The sequence below is a fragment of the Gekko japonicus genome, unplaced genomic scaffold, assembly GCF_001447785.1.
Source record: "Gekko japonicus isolate JY-2015 unplaced genomic scaffold, Gekko_japonicus_V1.1 scaffold1624, whole genome shotgun sequence".
NCBI classification, from domain to species: domain Eukaryota; kingdom Metazoa; phylum Chordata; class Lepidosauria; order Squamata; family Gekkonidae; genus Gekko; species Gekko japonicus.
The window spans coordinates 264,468-282,408 of record NW_015176500.1 but is presented as its reverse complement, the minus strand read 5'-3'; the positions used below and the strand labels follow the sequence as shown (position 1 = coordinate 282,408).

At 42.0% G+C, this 17,941-nt stretch overlaps 1 protein-coding gene across 1 annotated transcript in view; it reads left to right on the top strand.

Moving 5' to 3' along the window:
- Positions 1-5,524, top strand: part of PCNX2 (pecanex homolog 2 (Drosophila)) — a gene marked incomplete at its 5' end in the record, with an annotated part of 155,245 nt that extends 149,721 nt beyond the window's left edge. Inside the window, 2 exons of the mRNA XM_015427313.1 lie at positions 3,653-4,113; positions 5,351-5,524. Coding sequence (XP_015282799.1) covers positions 3,653-4,113; positions 5,351-5,524 — 635 coding nt within the window. The remainder of the gene's footprint in view (positions 1-3,652; positions 4,114-5,350) is intronic.
- Positions 5,525-17,941: the final 12,417 nt, after the last annotated feature.

Below are 17,941 nucleotides of genomic sequence, written 5' to 3'. Positions count from 1 at the left end.
TTATATTTTTCAGCCAAATCTGCTCCCACTCATCTAAATTAATATTACGGCCTATATTCTGGGCCCATACAATCATTTTTTTTTTTCACCATTTCATCAACCATCACATCATCCAATAAGATCTTATATATTTTCTTTATCACTTTGTTTTCTGCTGTTAAAGGTTGTCCCTTGTCCCCACTTTTGTTTATTATGGTACTGGAAGCTATGAATGAAGCCATTAGAAGAGAGAATAAAATAACTGGACTTCAAGTAAAGAAAGAACACTTTAAAATACTAGCTTTTGCAGATGATGTGGCATTAATACTTGAAAACCCAATGGAAGCAGCAGGAGCATTGATGGATAAGATTGAAGAGTATGGAGCAGTGTTGGGCTTCAAAATAAATGTAGAAAGAACTAAAATTATAACAAAGAACTTGGAAGATAAACAAAAAGAGAAGTTACAAGAAATCACAAGATGTCAGATTGTAAAAAAACCTAAATATCTAGGAATTATGGTTATGGAGAAATGTAGTACACTCTATGAAGACAACTATAAAGCACTGCTACAAAAAACTAAACAAGATTTGGACAACTGGAGAAATCTGAAACTTTCCATGATGGGAAGAATCACTACAATAAAAATGAACATTTTACCTAGATGGATGTTCTTATTTCAAACTATTCCTGTATTACAAAATCAAAACTTGTTTAAAGAATTAGACCAGATGATATCCAAGTTTATATGGCAAGGGAAAAGGGCACGAATAAGTTTGAAAATGCTACATGATGTAAAAGAAAGAGGAGGGTTTGGAGTACTGAACTGGTTATTGTATTATAGAGCTGCAGCATTAGTATGGATCAAAGAATGGATTACTTTAGAAGATAAGAGACTTTTAAAAATTGAGGGCCATGATTTACTGTTAGGATGGAATGCTTTTTTGTGGTATGAAAAAGCAGGCCCTCAAAAATATTTTAAGCAACATTGGTTAAGAGCAGCATTATTAAAGGTTTGGGACTCTATACATAAAATTTTTTATACTAAAAGATCAAGACTGATTATAACTTTAGAGGCATTTACCTTACCTAATGTATATGTGGGAGAAGAGTCGTTATACCAGGATTTTTTGGATAAAAAAGACAATTTGAAATTACCAGAACAACTATCCTGGTGGAAGAAAGCACAATTGGAATTGATATAGTTGAAAAATAAGAAATTAGGTTTTAATAATAAAATAACTGAGCCGAGACACAAATTGTTGATTTATCTTGGCAAGCTGATGATTAATACCAACAAGTTGCTCCAGAATCGGCGTGATGGCTTCCACTATAAGTGCAATAACATCTACTTCCCTTCTTCTCGGAGTTGTTTTCGCCAACTTTTTGGGAGTGTCCTCCATTTTAACGCTTTATTTTCAATATAAAACCGCGTTCTCCCCAGCTCTGAAAATCGCTTTACGCTGTTTAATCGCTTAAATGCTCATTGATATCTCCCACAACAGGCCTGTACGCTTAAAAATAAAGTCTTTCAGAAATGTCCATTTACAACCATCTCTCTCTCTCTCCACCCTCCTCCACTTTTATAAATGTGTCAGAGAGACATCCCTCTCAATCGCATAAGAGGTTTCGGGGGGGGTTCGCTTCAAAGTATCCATTTACAATCATTACTTCCCCCCCCTCCGCTTATGTAAATGCATCTGAGAGGCGTCCCTCTCTCAGCACAATTCCGATCGCTCAAAGTTTTTCCTTGGGGGGGGGATTTTCTCTTCTGAAGACAATTCGCTCATTTTAACTCACAGTTCGCTCCTTAACTCACAGTTCATTGTTGGTCTTTATCTTGACCCCAATCACTCCTCCGCTAGATCTCCTGCGCTTGACCGGATCAACACAGCTTATGGCCTCGCTGAGAGGACGCAGTCAGCTGGAGGGACCGTCAGGGTGGAGGGGAGCCTCTATCTCCCTGCAGGGAGCAGGAAAAGAGGCTCACCCTCAAAAGCCCTATGGCCTGGGAGTTCCCCCCGAACCCCTGTGGAGGTGCCGATCCAGCGGCACCTCTACCCCCCCCCCGCTGCTGTATGGCACGCGTTCCCAGGGAGCTGGGAAAGGCGTCCGTCATCGCTGTGCCATAGACCCCGCCTCTGAAAGAAGCTTTTCCTGAAGTCTCCAGGAGATTTTTACTGAGGGCTTTCTAGCACTTAATTCCTCCAAATTAGAGCTATTAGCATTTCTAAAAGGGCGGCTGAGGTGAGGCTGGAAATTAACTTCCCCCCTCCTGCCTGTTTTCGGCCAAGAGAGGATTTTTTTTCTAAGCCAGGTGCAATTTTTGCTCAGTTTAAACCTCTAAAGAAAAATGCATTTCTCCACAAAGGGCTTTTTGGACTGTTGTAATACAGAAGGGTTGACAATCAAGCAAGATAAATCTAAGGTGATGGTGTTCTCTAAATCTAATCACCCAAAGAAGTTTAATTGGCAAGTTAATGGGAAACCCCTAGAGCAAGTTACTCAGTTTTGTTATTTAGGAGTTCACTTCCAGGCTAATTTCCACTTCCAAGTTCACTTCCAAGCTAATTTGGCCAGGAGGGCCTATCTTAAGAATGTTCATAATAGGGCCTTCATTGTAACCAAGGCCATAATATGGGGGGGGGGGTTTTACACCAAAGGTGGACAGTTTATCCCTACTGCTATTTCGTTTTTTAATGCAAAAGTAGGTGGTCAGCTTCTCCACAGTGGTGGAGAAGGTAGAGTAGAAGTTGTATGTTTATTCAAATAAAGTCACATTGATAAAGAGATTTCTGTATTTCTTATTCTCCTCCTTTCTAAATATTCTTCTTCAGATCAAAGCATTAATCCTGGGATGCAGGGCTTTTACAGTTTAAAGTAGGGAACACTGCAACATTTACAGTAGCTCCATTGGAGACGCACTGGAGCTATTGTAAATGTTGCAGTGTTCCCTACTTTAAACTGTAAAAGCCCTGCATCCCAGGATTAATGCTTTGATCTGAAGAAGAATATTTAGAAAGGAGGAGAAAAAGAAATCCAGAAACCGCTTTAGCAACGTGACTTTATTTGAATAAACATACAACGTCTTCATTCTCACCACTGAGTCCGGTCTTCCTTCTGTGGATGCTTCTGGACCTTTTGCATACACTTATATATTGTGGACTCTATACTTTTTGAGCTGTTTGCCGTTTATTGTTTATATATTTAGACTGAAGAGCTTTGCTCTCATACTTAATTGGGTCGTCCCACAGACATTTAAACCTAACAGCTGAATGGTGGCCCCCGCACCACTCAGCTTTTAGGCTTAAATGGCTGGCCCCAAACAGCCAAACCAGCCCAAGTTCAGCCCAAATTTTGGTTTGTGAGCGGGACCATTCCCATCCCTAATCAGGATTGTTTTAGAAAAATATATTATAACTATAACTATATTATAGTTAGGCTGTATGACGCAATGTACTACAGATTACCAATGAAGATACAATATTTGTGGCCCTAGAGCCCTTTCAGATTTTAAAGCTCTTTCAGTTTTAATATACTCATTTTAAATTGCCATTGAATCAATATAGCATGTGCTACTTCCTATTTTGTAATAAATGGATAGGGGCAGTACATTTGGGGGGATATTGCTAGAGCCTTAACTCTCCCAAATAATTTTCTGTTTCTCTCTTAAAGGTCGAAGAAAATTCCGGAGTCAGTCTGTTCAGACACATGCTGCTTTAAGTCAAAGGCCCCCTCGTTCAAGCCATTCTGGTCCAATCATAGAAAGTCACCAGCCTTTCATCCAAACTTCCACCTCGGCCCAAGAAATGGCTCAAGGCCTTTCTGGCAGCCAGCTCTCTTTCCACAATTCAGCAAACTCGGTGTTTTCACAAACTCCTGCCATCCCTGCCATGGGCCAGCTCACTGTCCAAGAGAGAGCTGGTGCAATGATCCGGTCTAGTTTGGCCTCTTCCACCAGCTCTACACTCAGCCTCTTGTTCGGCAAGAGAAGCTTTTCTAGTGCTTTGGTAATTTCTGGGCTTTCAGCTGCTGATGGAGGAAATACCACAGACACCCAGTCGTCCAGCAGTGTTAATATCGCAATGGGTCCATCTGCCAGAGCAGCGAGCCGTGCTATGCAGGAGAGTACACGGGTAAGACTGAATCACACTGATATAAAATGATTGCTATGAAAAGCTATTGATTGACCTGTTCCATGGCAGCTCGGTAAATGATCCATTCTATAGGGGCCCCCCAAAGCTTTTCTTGGCTTTCTGAAAGCACTCCAAAGTGGTAAAACAATAGAGATTCATACAAAGCACAGTTTGGCTCACTTGGGTATAATTTGTGTTCACGCTGCATTATTTTATATAGCCAGATGGGGGGGGGAAACTAAAAATGGGTTGCTCAAAACTGTCATCTCAAACAATATGTTTTCTTAGACATATATTGGCAGACTGATATTACAGGTCTGTTGAAGCTATAGGGGCAAAAACAATATTTTTGGCTGCCGCAGCTAAGGTAATAACATACATTTGGCAAATGGGAATGGGCTATGCAGCTCTCACCCTACCTTTATGTAAAAAAAAGAAAAACATTGAAAACCACTTTAAAAGACAGAAATGATGCTTAAGAAGCTGAATGAAGGATCATTGCCAACTCTGCCTCTTTCCCTGGCCCTGACTCTGTAGGAGTTATAAAACAGTGCTATGTAGTGCAAATGCCATGCACAGATTCCTAAACTCTTAGTTGGGACAGGCAACCCCGAGCACACATGCCAAACAGCAACAACAACACCCCCATGAGCATTTTGCTCAGCCTTCAGGGTCAATTCTTTACTCAATAAACTGAGGCCATTACCTGAAGTCCTCAGAACACCACTGGGTGCTTCCAGTGTGTCTGACCAAGCTCAACCTTCATTTCCCCCACCCTGTTTTGTCTGCCACCAGCAACTTGAAAGGTAGATATTGTGGGAATTTAGGTACTTGGGCCAGAAATCTTTGCCACGATCCAAAGTGCCCTTTGTGTATGCCAAAAGCTTCCAGGCATGCTGTCAACTGAACACATGAAGCTGTCTTCTACGAAGTCAGATCATATGTCTTGTCTAGGTCAGTACTATCTACTCTGACTGGCAGCAGCTGGACTGAACTGAATGCAATGCAGATGTTCTACCACTGCAGCCTCTTGCACTCCATCATATGTAATACCAAAAGGTTGCCTAACTCCCCAGTGTGACTTTTCAGGAGGCATGGCCTGTAGTGGGGGGGGGGGCGCACTTGAAAAACCCTGGTGCACATACTAGAAACTCTGCAAGGTCATTGGATCTTGGCACTTATACTGAAATATCTGTTTTGAAGACATGCTGAACTATCTCAATTTCTCTTCTTACAGCAGTTGTCCGAGACTCATGAAGCAACGGATGCTACTGAATCCAGACAGCGAAGGGAGCTGGAAGCTACACATGCTCTTCTGATGAGCCACACACTGGAATGCAGAAGAGCCAGCCAAGAGGACATGGCATTGGAAGACACAGGTTCTCAGCATAGTCTATCAGAAGAGCAATAAAGATGGCACGAGGAGTAGTGCTCTGTACAACTGACATCAAAAAACAACTAGCTTAGTCTCCTGGAGAAAGTGAAATTATTTCAAGTAAAATAGTGCAACTTCATTTCAGGTTCTTGAAAATTCAAATGTGATCTGAGAAAAAATAAAACTCTTCTTGACATTCTGGAAGAAGTGCTGACACTTTTAGGATGGAATTTGGAAAGGAGTTTTTTTAAGAGAGAGAGAGAGAGAGAGAGAGAGAGAGAGAGAGAGAGAGAGAGAGAGAGAGAGAGAGAAATCAAATACGTGGAAAGATTGAAAGCAACAGAAAATCTGAATGCAGCTCAGTGAAAAAGCACACCGACATCTGTCTCTTGCCATAACGAAATAGATGATTGCATGCTAAATAACTGGCATTTTATACATAATGCATCAGAAAGGATTGTTTTTAATTGAAGTGATGAATATGTAATAGAAAAAAATTGCACACTCTAAGTGTAGTATGCTGAATCTTAAAAAAAACCACTCAAAAGGAAAGCCTCATTCTTCTGTTTGTTTGAAGTGTTAGAGAGCTGGCAATTGTGTACAGCAACATTAATCCAGAAGGTGGTCTACTGCATGCAGCCATATTGAAATAGTTTATGAAAATGTGAGGCTCAACATTGCCATGAACCAAATATAGCAAATGCATGAAAAGCCTTCACAAAGCCAATGGTGCTCCTTATTTGCAAATAAAGTAGCTTTCTTGAAAAGGTTGTACTTAATGCATAACCTTGCACTTCTGTTGGGTTGACAGAAACACATGCCTATTTCTGAAGCCAAGAGACTTAACACAACTGTCATGTACTATATTATCTCTCACATTCACACAATGTCCATTCTTTTGTAATTAAAACTTTACAAGTACCAATATATGTCTGTATATTTGTTCTTTTTTATTTTCTTAAGTCACTGATAAGACACAGCCATGTGAGGATATTTCATACAAAGCTGGTATTTATTGAACCGTTCTAGAAGCAGGAGACAAAAAAAATCCACCTTGAGACAGGATGGATGGGTAGCGTCTTGGCATGAAAGTGAATGTAGTCATGTGGGATATGATTCATGGTGTTACAGACTTCTTAAATGCAGGAGGATACTGTGCTGCAAGTTGCAAAAGCTTTCAAGATTTTATAATATGTAGAGCAGTAAACATAAGAACATAAGGAGAGCCCTGCTGGATCAGACCAATGGTCCATCTAGTCCAACATCTTGACTCACACTGTGGCCAGCCAGTTCCTCTGGAGAGCCACCAACAGTCCATAGAGGCTGAGACCTTCCCCTGAATTGTTGCCTCCTGGCTCTGGGACTCAGAGCCTTAGGCTGCGATCATACGCACAATTATACCCAACATAGGTGCGAATGCCGGGTGGATTTAAAGGGCATGATCAGACAACAACATCTGGGAAGCGCCCCGCAGCCGTTGGCAACCTGTTCTGCTCCACCGCAGAAGTGGAGTTAAAAGACACCGGGGGAAATCCGGTAGTTAACGAGTTGTGATGGGCCATGGACGGACTTTCCTGTGTCTGATCACTCCAGCGTGCTGTCATGGCGTTGGGATGGTCTGATCAGGCCATCCCAACTCCATGCTGTTGTCCCCCCCCCCTTTGGAGGCTGCGCATCATCGCAAACTCCATAGTGAGCCCCCAGTGCAGAAGTGCGATTCATTGATCCCTCGGTTAAGCATGTGGGGGAAAAACGGCACAAAACCCCCACAACTTACCCACAGTTGCATCTGATCACACACTGATGGACTGCACCCGCAGCTTCAAAGGGAGGTGTGATTGTGCAACTGCGGGTCAAATTCCTCCAGAAGAAATAGCCTCGCTCCCCCCCCCCATTTTTTCTGGCACATGTGACGCAACCTTAGTGTCTGTGAACATGGAGGTTCCCCTTAGTCTCTATGGCTAGTAGCCACTGATAGACATATCCTCTATCAAAGACGTCTACCACTGGACAACAGAAACTCTGGCTCAGTAAAGCAATAAGAGGATTCTTCTGGGCATTCTCTGGTGGTCCTGGGAGTGGGGCGGTCCTTTAATTCCAGAACTCCTGGGACTTAGCTCCTCCCTTCCACTTGCAGGGCCGGCCAAACTTGATCCTGGAGGGGAGGGGCTTGTCCTCTGGATCCCCAGTTCTACCGGCCCTGCCTTCGAAGTAGGAATTACGTCAGCGCAGAGAGTTTCAGAGTTGAAAGCGCTGTCTGTACACAAGGATTTGTGTGTATTTCATAAGGATAGGGTGGTCTTCTGTCTGGATCCAGCCTTTGTGCCTAAAGATAACTCTTCCTTTCACAGGTCTGAAGATATTGTGCTTCCATCTTTCTGTCCGGACCACGAACATGAGAGGGAGAAGGTTTGGCACCGGCTGGATGTCTGTAGGGCGCTCAGCTTCTACTTGGACAGGACTAAAGGGTGTCGGAAAACAGGGGCTTTGTTTGTGGCCTTTAGAAAATCGGTGATGGGTAACGCTGTTTCCACTACCACCCTTAGCAGGTGGATCAGGGGGTGCATCATTGAGGCCTATAAGGCACAGGGAATGGTTCCCCCTGAGGGGATTACAGCTCACTTCTTACGAGGAGCGGCCACGTCAGCAGTGTATAGGGGTTTTCCGACCTTAGATATTATTTGTAAAGCAGCCACCTGGAAGTCTACTCATTCCTTTACTAAACATTACCGGATAGATAAGTTGGCTTTGGCTGAGGCAGCGTTTGGCAGGAGAGTACTTCAACATGCCCTGTGAGACACGGAAGTCGTTTGGCCCACCCTGGGGAGTACTGCTCTTTTATGTCCCAGGAGTTCTGGAGTTAAAGGACCGCCCCACTCCCAGGACCACCGGAGAATGGAAGATTTTGTTCACTTACCGTGAAGCTTCCTTCTCGGTGGTCCGGGAGTAGGGCGGTCCTGCCCACCCTGTTTTGAAGGGGACGACTTCCGCTACTCATTGGGGGATGTTTCCTTATATCTCTTGGGGCTGACAGGTGTCTGAATACGGAGATGTACAGCGTTTTTTTGGTGTAAGTTTGGCTGTAAGCATGTATTGCCTGTTTGCTCTTGTTTGTTGCAAATAAAGTTTGGAAGTTAACTATTAAAGGCCTTCAGTTCACTTGTTCCCGGTTGGGAGGAAAGTGGGTCGTTGGTTTTAGTTTTTCAGTTTCTACAGATTGAGGGGAGTCGTGAGGCTTGGTAACGAACTGGGGATCCAGAGGACAAGCCCCTCCCCTCCAGGATCAGTTTGGCCGGCCCTGCAAGTGGAAGGGAGGAGCTAAGTCCCAGGAGTTCTGGAATTAAAGGACCGCCCCACTCCCGGACCACCGAGAAGGAAGCTTCACGGTAAATGAAAAAAATCTTCTATTCCCAAACACTGTCTCATATAATCTCAGTTTACAATTATGGTGAATCACTAGGCAGCAACACATTTATTAGCCTCTTTGCGATCATACAATACAGTATGTGATCAAACTGAGTTTTGCTGGTCACTAAAGCATTTGAGGAGCATCCACCATGTGGATTGCTTGTATACTGAAACCTTTGCCTTAAGGTGTATGGTTTCATGCAAGACATAAATCCACAGATATGAAGGCTAGGTTGGAAACAAGTAGGTGGACTTAATAAGCACAAACAAAGACCCCCTATCAATAATCAAACCTCTGTGTCATACAGCATGATTGTGGGGGAGGGAGACAGCTGACAGCTGTTTGAAACCTACACACACACACACACACACATTGTGTCCATTCCTCCTACTAGGGACGTACATAGAAGGGAGACTGCAAAGGCAGACTACAGCTCCTCCAACTGTGGCAGGAACAAAGGCTTCAATTGCTTCAGCCTCTGAGCCTTGGCAAAACGTCTTCTTCCTCCTCCCTTTCCGACAAGTGGTGCAGTAAAGCTATACAATCCCCTCCCCAGATATCCAGCTGCTCTCCTGTTGCCCTAGGCTATATTTTAGGGAACGTATGCGAGGAAGTACAAGGTTACACTACGTTACACCTACTCTGTTGTGAGATCTGGCAGTTCTCACTGAAAGTTCTAAAAACTTAGAAGTGCTTTGCACACAGGTACTCATACAGTGCTTTTGTGGTTCGAATAAAATTATAGGAAATATCCTCACTTCCTATCTGCAGACATCCTATAAAAAACAAAACTAACTGAACACTCAATGCCTGACATCTGCGAAAGTACAGAGACTCACAAACAGTGTTCCCTCTAAGCTGAGTTAGTGTGAGCTAGCTCACAGTTTTTTAGCCTCTGGCTCACACATCTCTGTCTCAGCTCAGGAAGGAGGGCTCCAGAGCAAACTAATTTATGCAGCAGCCAAATCACTTGCTCACAGCTTTAGTGCCAGTAGCTCACAAAGTAGAATTTTTGCTCACGAGATGCCACAGCTTAGAGGGAACATTGCTCATAAACCATTCTAGAACATTGTTTTACTTATATTCTGCCTGGCGTGAGAAATGTTTTTAATATATCTGACCCCCCCTCCCTTTTTCTTACTTCCATTAAAACAGTTAATGGAGTTCAGAAATTTTTCTTACTCTAACCTAAATCTTTGCTTCAGCTGACATTTTATTCTCTGTCTTGGAGTAGATATTTATGAATGGATTTAAAATGTTGTCCTGTATTGGATCAATGGTGTCCAGGAAAATATTTTGTACATAAAAATGATCCATGAGTAATCAGACAGCAGCTTCCTGAGACAAGCACATGTTTACATAAAAGTATGCAACACTGTTCATGTGATGATTGCTCCTGTCATACAAGCAAATGTCCTCCAATGCTATATAGATTTTTGTTTCATATGTCAGGTAGGTATCTGGGAGATGAAGGGAAATTTGCACATGATACACTTGTCACATGGTCTCCATTATTTTGACATATTTGTGTGGATTTGCTCTATTTGCTCACTCTTCGTTTTCCTAGAATGAATTCAATTTGCCCAGATGCACAGCTGTCCCATGTTGACATGCAGGGCCATTGTTTATATTGCAAAAACAGGCTCAAAATTATACCAGAATTAAGTCGGCATGGAGCAGGATTTTAGATTCAGGATTGTATCCACCTAAATGCTCTTTATCAAATTTCGTATTGGTGTGTCCCTTACTATCCCTGTACTAATCTTTACATTTCCCATACACATGTACTACTTACTCCCAAGTCTAGATTTTCTTAATCCATTTTTTATTATGCTAAATTCATCAAATTGCATTCATGCACACTCCAATGACTTTGGTTCATCGTGCCAAAAAGGGGGTTGGGACTTTGAGATGACTTTCCGAGGTAATCAGTTTCTGAGGTTTCTAGGTTCTGGTTTTAGTAAAATAAATTAAAAGATGAACCAAGTGAAGTATCTGTGGTAAATATCCACTATGACACCAGTCTACATTAATTCCAGAAATGTTTGCAAATGTTTAATGAGCTTTCAAAACTTAAAAAAAAGACATGGAGTAGTAAAGATGAACAAAAGTTGAAAGATTGCAGTGTTGTGTGCCAAGATCACACAATAGGATGGATCCTTGAAAATACACACATGTAATGCTAGATGTTACCATTAAAAACACTGATGGCTCCTGCACATGGAATATGATAGATAGATACACAGACAGACAGATGACAGATATAATTGTTTCTTTGGTGTACATAGCACTTTACATGCTCAATCCCAGATTCTCACTACTACATTTATGAGCAAATGTTACTCTGGTTATAAATGGGGAAAACCAAAGCTGAAAGTTCCTTGAGCTGGAGATTAAATTAATTCCTAGATCCAAGTCCAGCACTTCTGTTACACCAAACCACATTAGTCACATTAGGCAGCTCTTTTTAAAAGCAAAAATGATTAAGCTAGACTCTTTGATCAAATGTCATTTTTTTAAAATAAGCATTTTTTTAAAGTAAGCATTAAGTAATTTGTACATAAGTAAAGGTAAAATGTTCCCCTTGCTTGAAAGCTAGTCAAAACCGACTCTAGGGGGCAGTGCTCACCTCCATTTCCAAGCTGAAGAGCCAGCGCTGTCTGAAGACATTTCCATGGTCATGTGGCTGGCATGACTAAATGCTGAGGTGCACAGAACGCTGTTTACCTTCCCGCTTAAATGGTATCTATTTATCTACTTGCAATTTCTTGCTTTCGAACTGCTTAGTTGGCAGGAGCTGGGGCCGGAGACGGGAGCTCACTCCATCACACGGCACTAGGATCTTGAACTGCCGAACAACAGACCTTCCAGTCTGCAGCTCATCTTAACCTCTGAGCCACACCCTTACTTGCAATCCTTGTAGTGTTGTCCTGCGTTAAAATCAGTACCATTAAATGCTTGTCTCCTGACTCAGAACACAAACTGCAGATATTTAAGAAGCCATTAATGCACCAGTGCTTATCCAGCATCCCAGTCATGATCTCTCTTGCTCTCCATCAGTTCTAGTTAAATTTGGGAAAGGGAAATGCTCTTATGCACAATACAGAAAGTTACCAGTATTATAGGTACATCTGTGATGCTAGTGCAAGACTCAGTTCTACAGAGGATGAGCTTCCAACAACTTGGGAATCAATTGTACCTAACAGTTGGTGTCTCAACTAATGAACAGCTGCTGTAACTATTTGGGACCCTTACTTTACACACAAACAGATGTGCTGATTTGATGACAACAGAAGCCAATGATGAAACAATTCAATCAACCCCATTCCCTAGGGAGGGTCTTTGAATGCAATAGCACTGAATTAATGAGTACTATGAGTAGTCAATATTGGTATATTTTTGCTACCAATTTGTACAGTTGTTGTGAATGTGAGGCTATTAGGAAGGTGTGTACACATTACACAATTCATCAGATCTTTGTCACTCACTCAACATTTTATTCCTACAATTCTTGGGACAGGTTGTTTACCTGTAACTGATTTTCTTTGGTCATCTATGTAGTCACACCAATTGCAACCTGCACTTGTGCAAAGTCTTATTAAGACCTGCCAAAGTTGTCTACGACTTTAGAGACAGAAAGCCGAAGTAAAGGCAGGAGTACTCGGAAATTGGCCTTTTGAAGCGAAGAACACGAAGATGATCAGAAAGTTTTCTCATAACAACTAACATAGTAACATATAAACATGGAACATGAGCAGGACCTCTACAAGTATATTGTGATACTAACACTTGCGGTACTAACATTTACACTAACAGAAATAAGATCTCCTCCTCTTGGGTTTTTAGTTTAGTGTGGTTATCTTTCCTTTATCCCTAGTTGTAGTTTCCCTCCCTAATTTTCTTTGTAGTTTGTAGTTCAATGCAAAATAAAAATATCTTCGGGTTTTTTTTTTTTTTTTTAAAAAAGAACATTCTAGTGCTAATCTTGAAACAATTTTAGTGTTTGACTCCACCCAATCTGAGGGAGAGGGCACCAATCTACATAAATAAACATGACAACTGCTTGGGTATGCTTGAAGCGTGGCCAAAAGTGGCTGACATACTAGCTCACAGCATGGTCGAATGACTGATATTCCAGTGACTGAATCTCTGAGTAGAGTCATGACCAAACATAGTACAAACAATGGCATTAGGAAAAGTAAGCAGTCCTGCTAATGCCCTGCATACAGCTAAAAGAACATATGTCATACCTACTATTTGAGAATGGGCTCTGGAAGAAAGTAAGAAGTCCTGACTTCTGTGGAATCTCAAAACTGCTTTTGGGAAGGAAATGGTTTTAGGGTGGTGGTGGTGGAGAAAGGTTTATCATAATGAATGGAAAAATATTGTGGGTTACAGCAAACTACTCATGAGACCTTCTCACCGAAGTTAATGCAATCAGGAAGCCAGTCTTTAGGGATGACTGGCAAAGACATCATGTTATTACCTATATTTCAAAGTGGCCCTATTGGCACTAAGAACTATTGGCACTAAGAGAGAGCAAATCTCTGAAGAAGACTGTCTGAAGAAGTGTGCTTGCACATGAAAGCTTATACCTTGAATAAAAATTTGTTGGGTCTTAAAGGTGCTAGTGGTCTTAAACTTTGTTCTGCTGCTTCAGACCAACATGCTACCTACCTGAATCTTTGAAGAACTGTTTAACTATAGGCCAGGAAAACAGAGAATGACCACCAAACTAGGATGAAAAACAAAGGCAACTGCTAGGTAGATAGATTCTAAAGAGATGAGAAATCAAGACTTTGGCAGTGCAAATGCCGAAGGTGCTCCAGGAATGAAAGCGTGTAACAGGCAAAAGGGTCCCAGTCATGGGATCTATTAAGAATGCAGAAAAGGCTCAATTTGGAAGAATAGTAATGGTGAGTAGATGGTCTCCTCACACGCAGAAGGACAGTTGTGAGGCGAGCTCTTGGAAGAGGCTATTCACTACACCATTAGGCTCACTGTAGGGATGTTTGGTATCCCAAAGGTGGTCCTTTGCCAGGAACTACATGACCAGGTAAGTGGCAGAAGGTAGCCTTGGTCAGTGTGCAGTTCTCCCACAATAAAATATTGCTAAGAATATCCCCTTAATTAAAACCCCGGGTGTACAGAAATATTTTGACCCAGCACTTGAAAGACAGCAACACAGATGCCAGGTGACTCTCAAGGTGAAAGGCTTTCCACAAGCAAGGTGCCATTACTGAAAAAAACCACCTCTGGTTGTCACCTACCTCCCATCGGAAAGCAGGGACACAGACCAGGTCTTATTAATCAAATCTTAACTGGAGGGGAGATGGTCCGTCAAGCACCCTGGCCCCAAGCCATTAGGGCTTAAAGGTAAAAAACAGCACTTCGTACTGTGCCCAAAACCAAATGGGCAGCTAGTGCAGATCTTTCAGCACTGGAGTGATAAGAGCCCTGTGTGCCACTCCTGACAATAGCCCGGCTACTGCATTTTGGACGAGCTGACATTTCTGGACCATTTTCAAAGGCAGCTCCACATGAAACATATTATAGTAATCTAACCTGGATGTAATCAGAGAATAGATCACTGTGGCCAGATCACACTTTTCAAGGAATGGCCGTAGCTGGCATATTAGACAACACTCATAAAAGGCACTAGGGGCCACAGAGAAGATCTCGGCTTCCTACTGTCAGCCAGGACCCAGCAGTACCCCCAAGCTATGAACTTGTTCCTTCAGGGGGAGTGGAACCCTCTCCAGGACCGGCTGACTGCTCAGTCTTTGAGCAACTTTGTCTTTGACCAACAGCTTCTCCATCTTGTCTCAACTGAACTTCAGTTTAGTGGCCTTCATCCATCCCATTACTGTCTCCAAGCACCCATTCAGGATTTCCACAGACCCACCTGACTCAGCTGTTAAGAAGTACAGCTGGGTGTATATTGTTTGCACCTTACTTCAAGTCCTGATTATCTTTCTCAGATGTTTCATGCAAACGTTAACCAGCATGGGGAGCAATGGAACCTTGCAGGACCCCATAGCATAAATGTCATATGGCAGAGCAGCAGTCTACCAGTACCACCTCCTGGTATAAGCCGCTCAACCCAGAGCGGAACCACCGAAGCATTGTAAACCCCCCCTCCCCCCGCAACCAGCCTCTCCAGAAGGATGCCATGGTTGATGTTATCAAAAGCCGCAGACAGTTCCATGAGGACCAAAGAGCACACTCCCGTCACTCTTCTGTTGAAGATAATCCATCAGAGAGACCAAGGCTTTTCTGTCCTGACTCCCGATTGAAATGAGTCTCAAGGCTTATAAACTGTAACTGGAGATACCAGGGATTGAAGCTGGGATTTTCTGTATCCAAAGAACGTTCTCCATTACTGAGTGTTATTCCTTACTGGAAACTCCAGTGAATTTAAGTGTAGATTCAAGTAACTGTTCATCAGACATTTCATCACCTCCCAAGAGTTGAATCCGGAAGGTACTGGGAAATCAACAACTACAAGGATCTCTTAATTTCTCCCCCAATGTTCATTGACAAATGCAACTGCATTTCAATCTAAAACACCTTAAAATCTGATGTTGAAAATGTAGAAATAGTTAACTATGTTTTATGAATTATATAATTCATTTTGCATCCTGTGCAGGGATGCTGAAGTGCTGAAGTAGACTAAGCGGAAAAGAGAGATTAGCTCTGCCAATTAGGGGGGAAAACACATGAAGTGGAAGCTTTGTTTGGTTTGGGATAAAAATCATAAAATCCCAAATGACAAAGAGATTGTGTTATAGGGAATAGATAGGCAAAGGAGGAAAGGAAACAAATGGGAAGACAGACTAGAGCACTGGTCCCAATTACAAGTCCATTGCACCTTTCTAGGATATTAAGTTATGACTAAATCTACTACAGGATTTTTTTGAATTTTAAATCAGCAAAGGAGTTCCAGAAACACCAAAATCCTAGGTAAATAGCTATTATTCCTATTTTATAGAGAGGAAACTGAGGCTGAGAGATAATGACTTATGCATGGCCAGTCAGTGAGACAATGGCTGAACCAGCATACTAATCCGTCAATTCACAGCCATTCCTAAGAAATTTCTGGCTTTTTCATCAGCAAGCAAACTGTGCACTGGTACAAAAGTAAAAAAGAGCTTAAGAAGTTGTATTCAATTGTTTACTGATTTTCAGTTTGCTGTAGTGGTTAAGTGCGTGGACTCTAATCTGGGAGAACCAGGTTTGATTCCCCACTCCTCCACTTGCAGCTGCTGGATGACCTTGGGCAAGCCATAGTTCTGTCAGAGCTGTCCTTGAAAGAGCAGTTTCTGTCAGAGCTCTCTCAGCCCCACCTACCTCACAGGGTGTTTGTTGTGGGGAGGAGAAGGGAAAGGAATTTGTAAGCCGCTCTGAGACTCCGAGTGAAGGGCGAGGTATAAATCCAGTCTCCTCTTTTCTTCTTCTTCTGCTAGAATTCTTGATGACTGAACAGTAGTTACACTGGGTTTTTTTTTATCATAGGTTTCTACTGGGGGAATCTAATTTGTATTTTTTTTACTTCTCTCCAAAATCCCCTTAATTTTATTAATTTTGCAGAAGTTTAAGCATTATTAATTAATCCTTTCTTCAGTACAATAGAAACAGTACAATAGAAAAAGGCTGATACATGCTGAATATTGCAGCCTTTTGTTTACATCACACCCGTCTGGGCACTTTTTTACTTGAATTGCAACAGAGCTATGTGCCAAGTGGCTTTGAATCTTAGGCTTGCAGAGAAGACAAGGCACAAATTATCCTCTTCCTGTTATCCCAATTAAAATTTGCAGGTGCAACACAACTGTAATCAGGAACTTTGGAGAGATACAGTGTGCACTAGAGACCAGCCTTACTAAATATTTCCCAAACAACCGTTTCTCTTCTATCATAGAGCTCTTGAGCTTTTCCAAATGCAAGCACCAGATAATACCTGACTGTCAACATAAGGCCCCATCAAACAACAACAAAGTGAGAAACTTATTAAAACTAACCATAAATACAAGGATCATCTTAATAACCCAGTTTCTCAATCCATTACTAAATATAAAACAGGGCATGTTGTGTTAGCAGGATGCTGAAGCAGATGTGTTTACATATCACAGGTACACTGTACTCAAGATCAAGAAACTAACTCCCAAAGAAAAACAAAGAAAATCAACCCACTTGTTAGTTGAATCTGCAAAAAAATCTTTCTTCATGTCAAAAATTAAAAGCTGGATAGACCCTTTGCATCACAACATCTATAAAACTGAGCAGTTTTTCACTTAGGGCTCAGTCCCAAGGTGGAGACCAAAAGAGGAAAACCTATGGGTTATAGAAAGAGGTTATATTAATTAATATATTAATTCTGCAGTTGTAACAATCCCTGACCTCTAGCATATGGGACAAGCAGTCCCTTCATTTTTGTCCAGCCCACAGGCTAGCTTCTGGACATGTGTACTAAGGTGGAGTCTGCAGTACTGTAAGGCAAGGTTAAGTATGTTGTCAAGACACAAGCAACTTATGCTGATCCCCACCACAGAGTTTTCAAGGCAAGAGAAACACAGATTGTCATCGCCTTCCGCTGTGTAGCAATCCTAGACTCCCTTGGTGGCCTCCCATCCAAGTACTGACTATGGCCAACCCAGCCTAGCTGCTGAGCTCTGACAAGACCGAGCTGGCCAGGGCTACATAGTAGGCCCACTGAAAGATATATCAAACGGAATTGTACAGTAGACTAATTATAACATGGTGTTCAAAATAAATGGCTGTGAAAGCAACGAGAATTTCACATTCCTTCAATCAAGGAATTTAACAGTTGTTACACTTCACACACCAAAAAGTATAGAATGAAACAGGCTCCATTTGTTTATAATTTTTTTCTGGAGCCAAGGAATACTTCGCAGCATGGGAAAACAAAAGTACACCTGGCTGGGAATTTAGCTTTCATGACATGCAAAACTGATTAAGCAGTAAATGCTTTTGCTGAAAGCCATTCATAACCCTTGCAGGATGCAAGCTGTGTCACAGTCAGT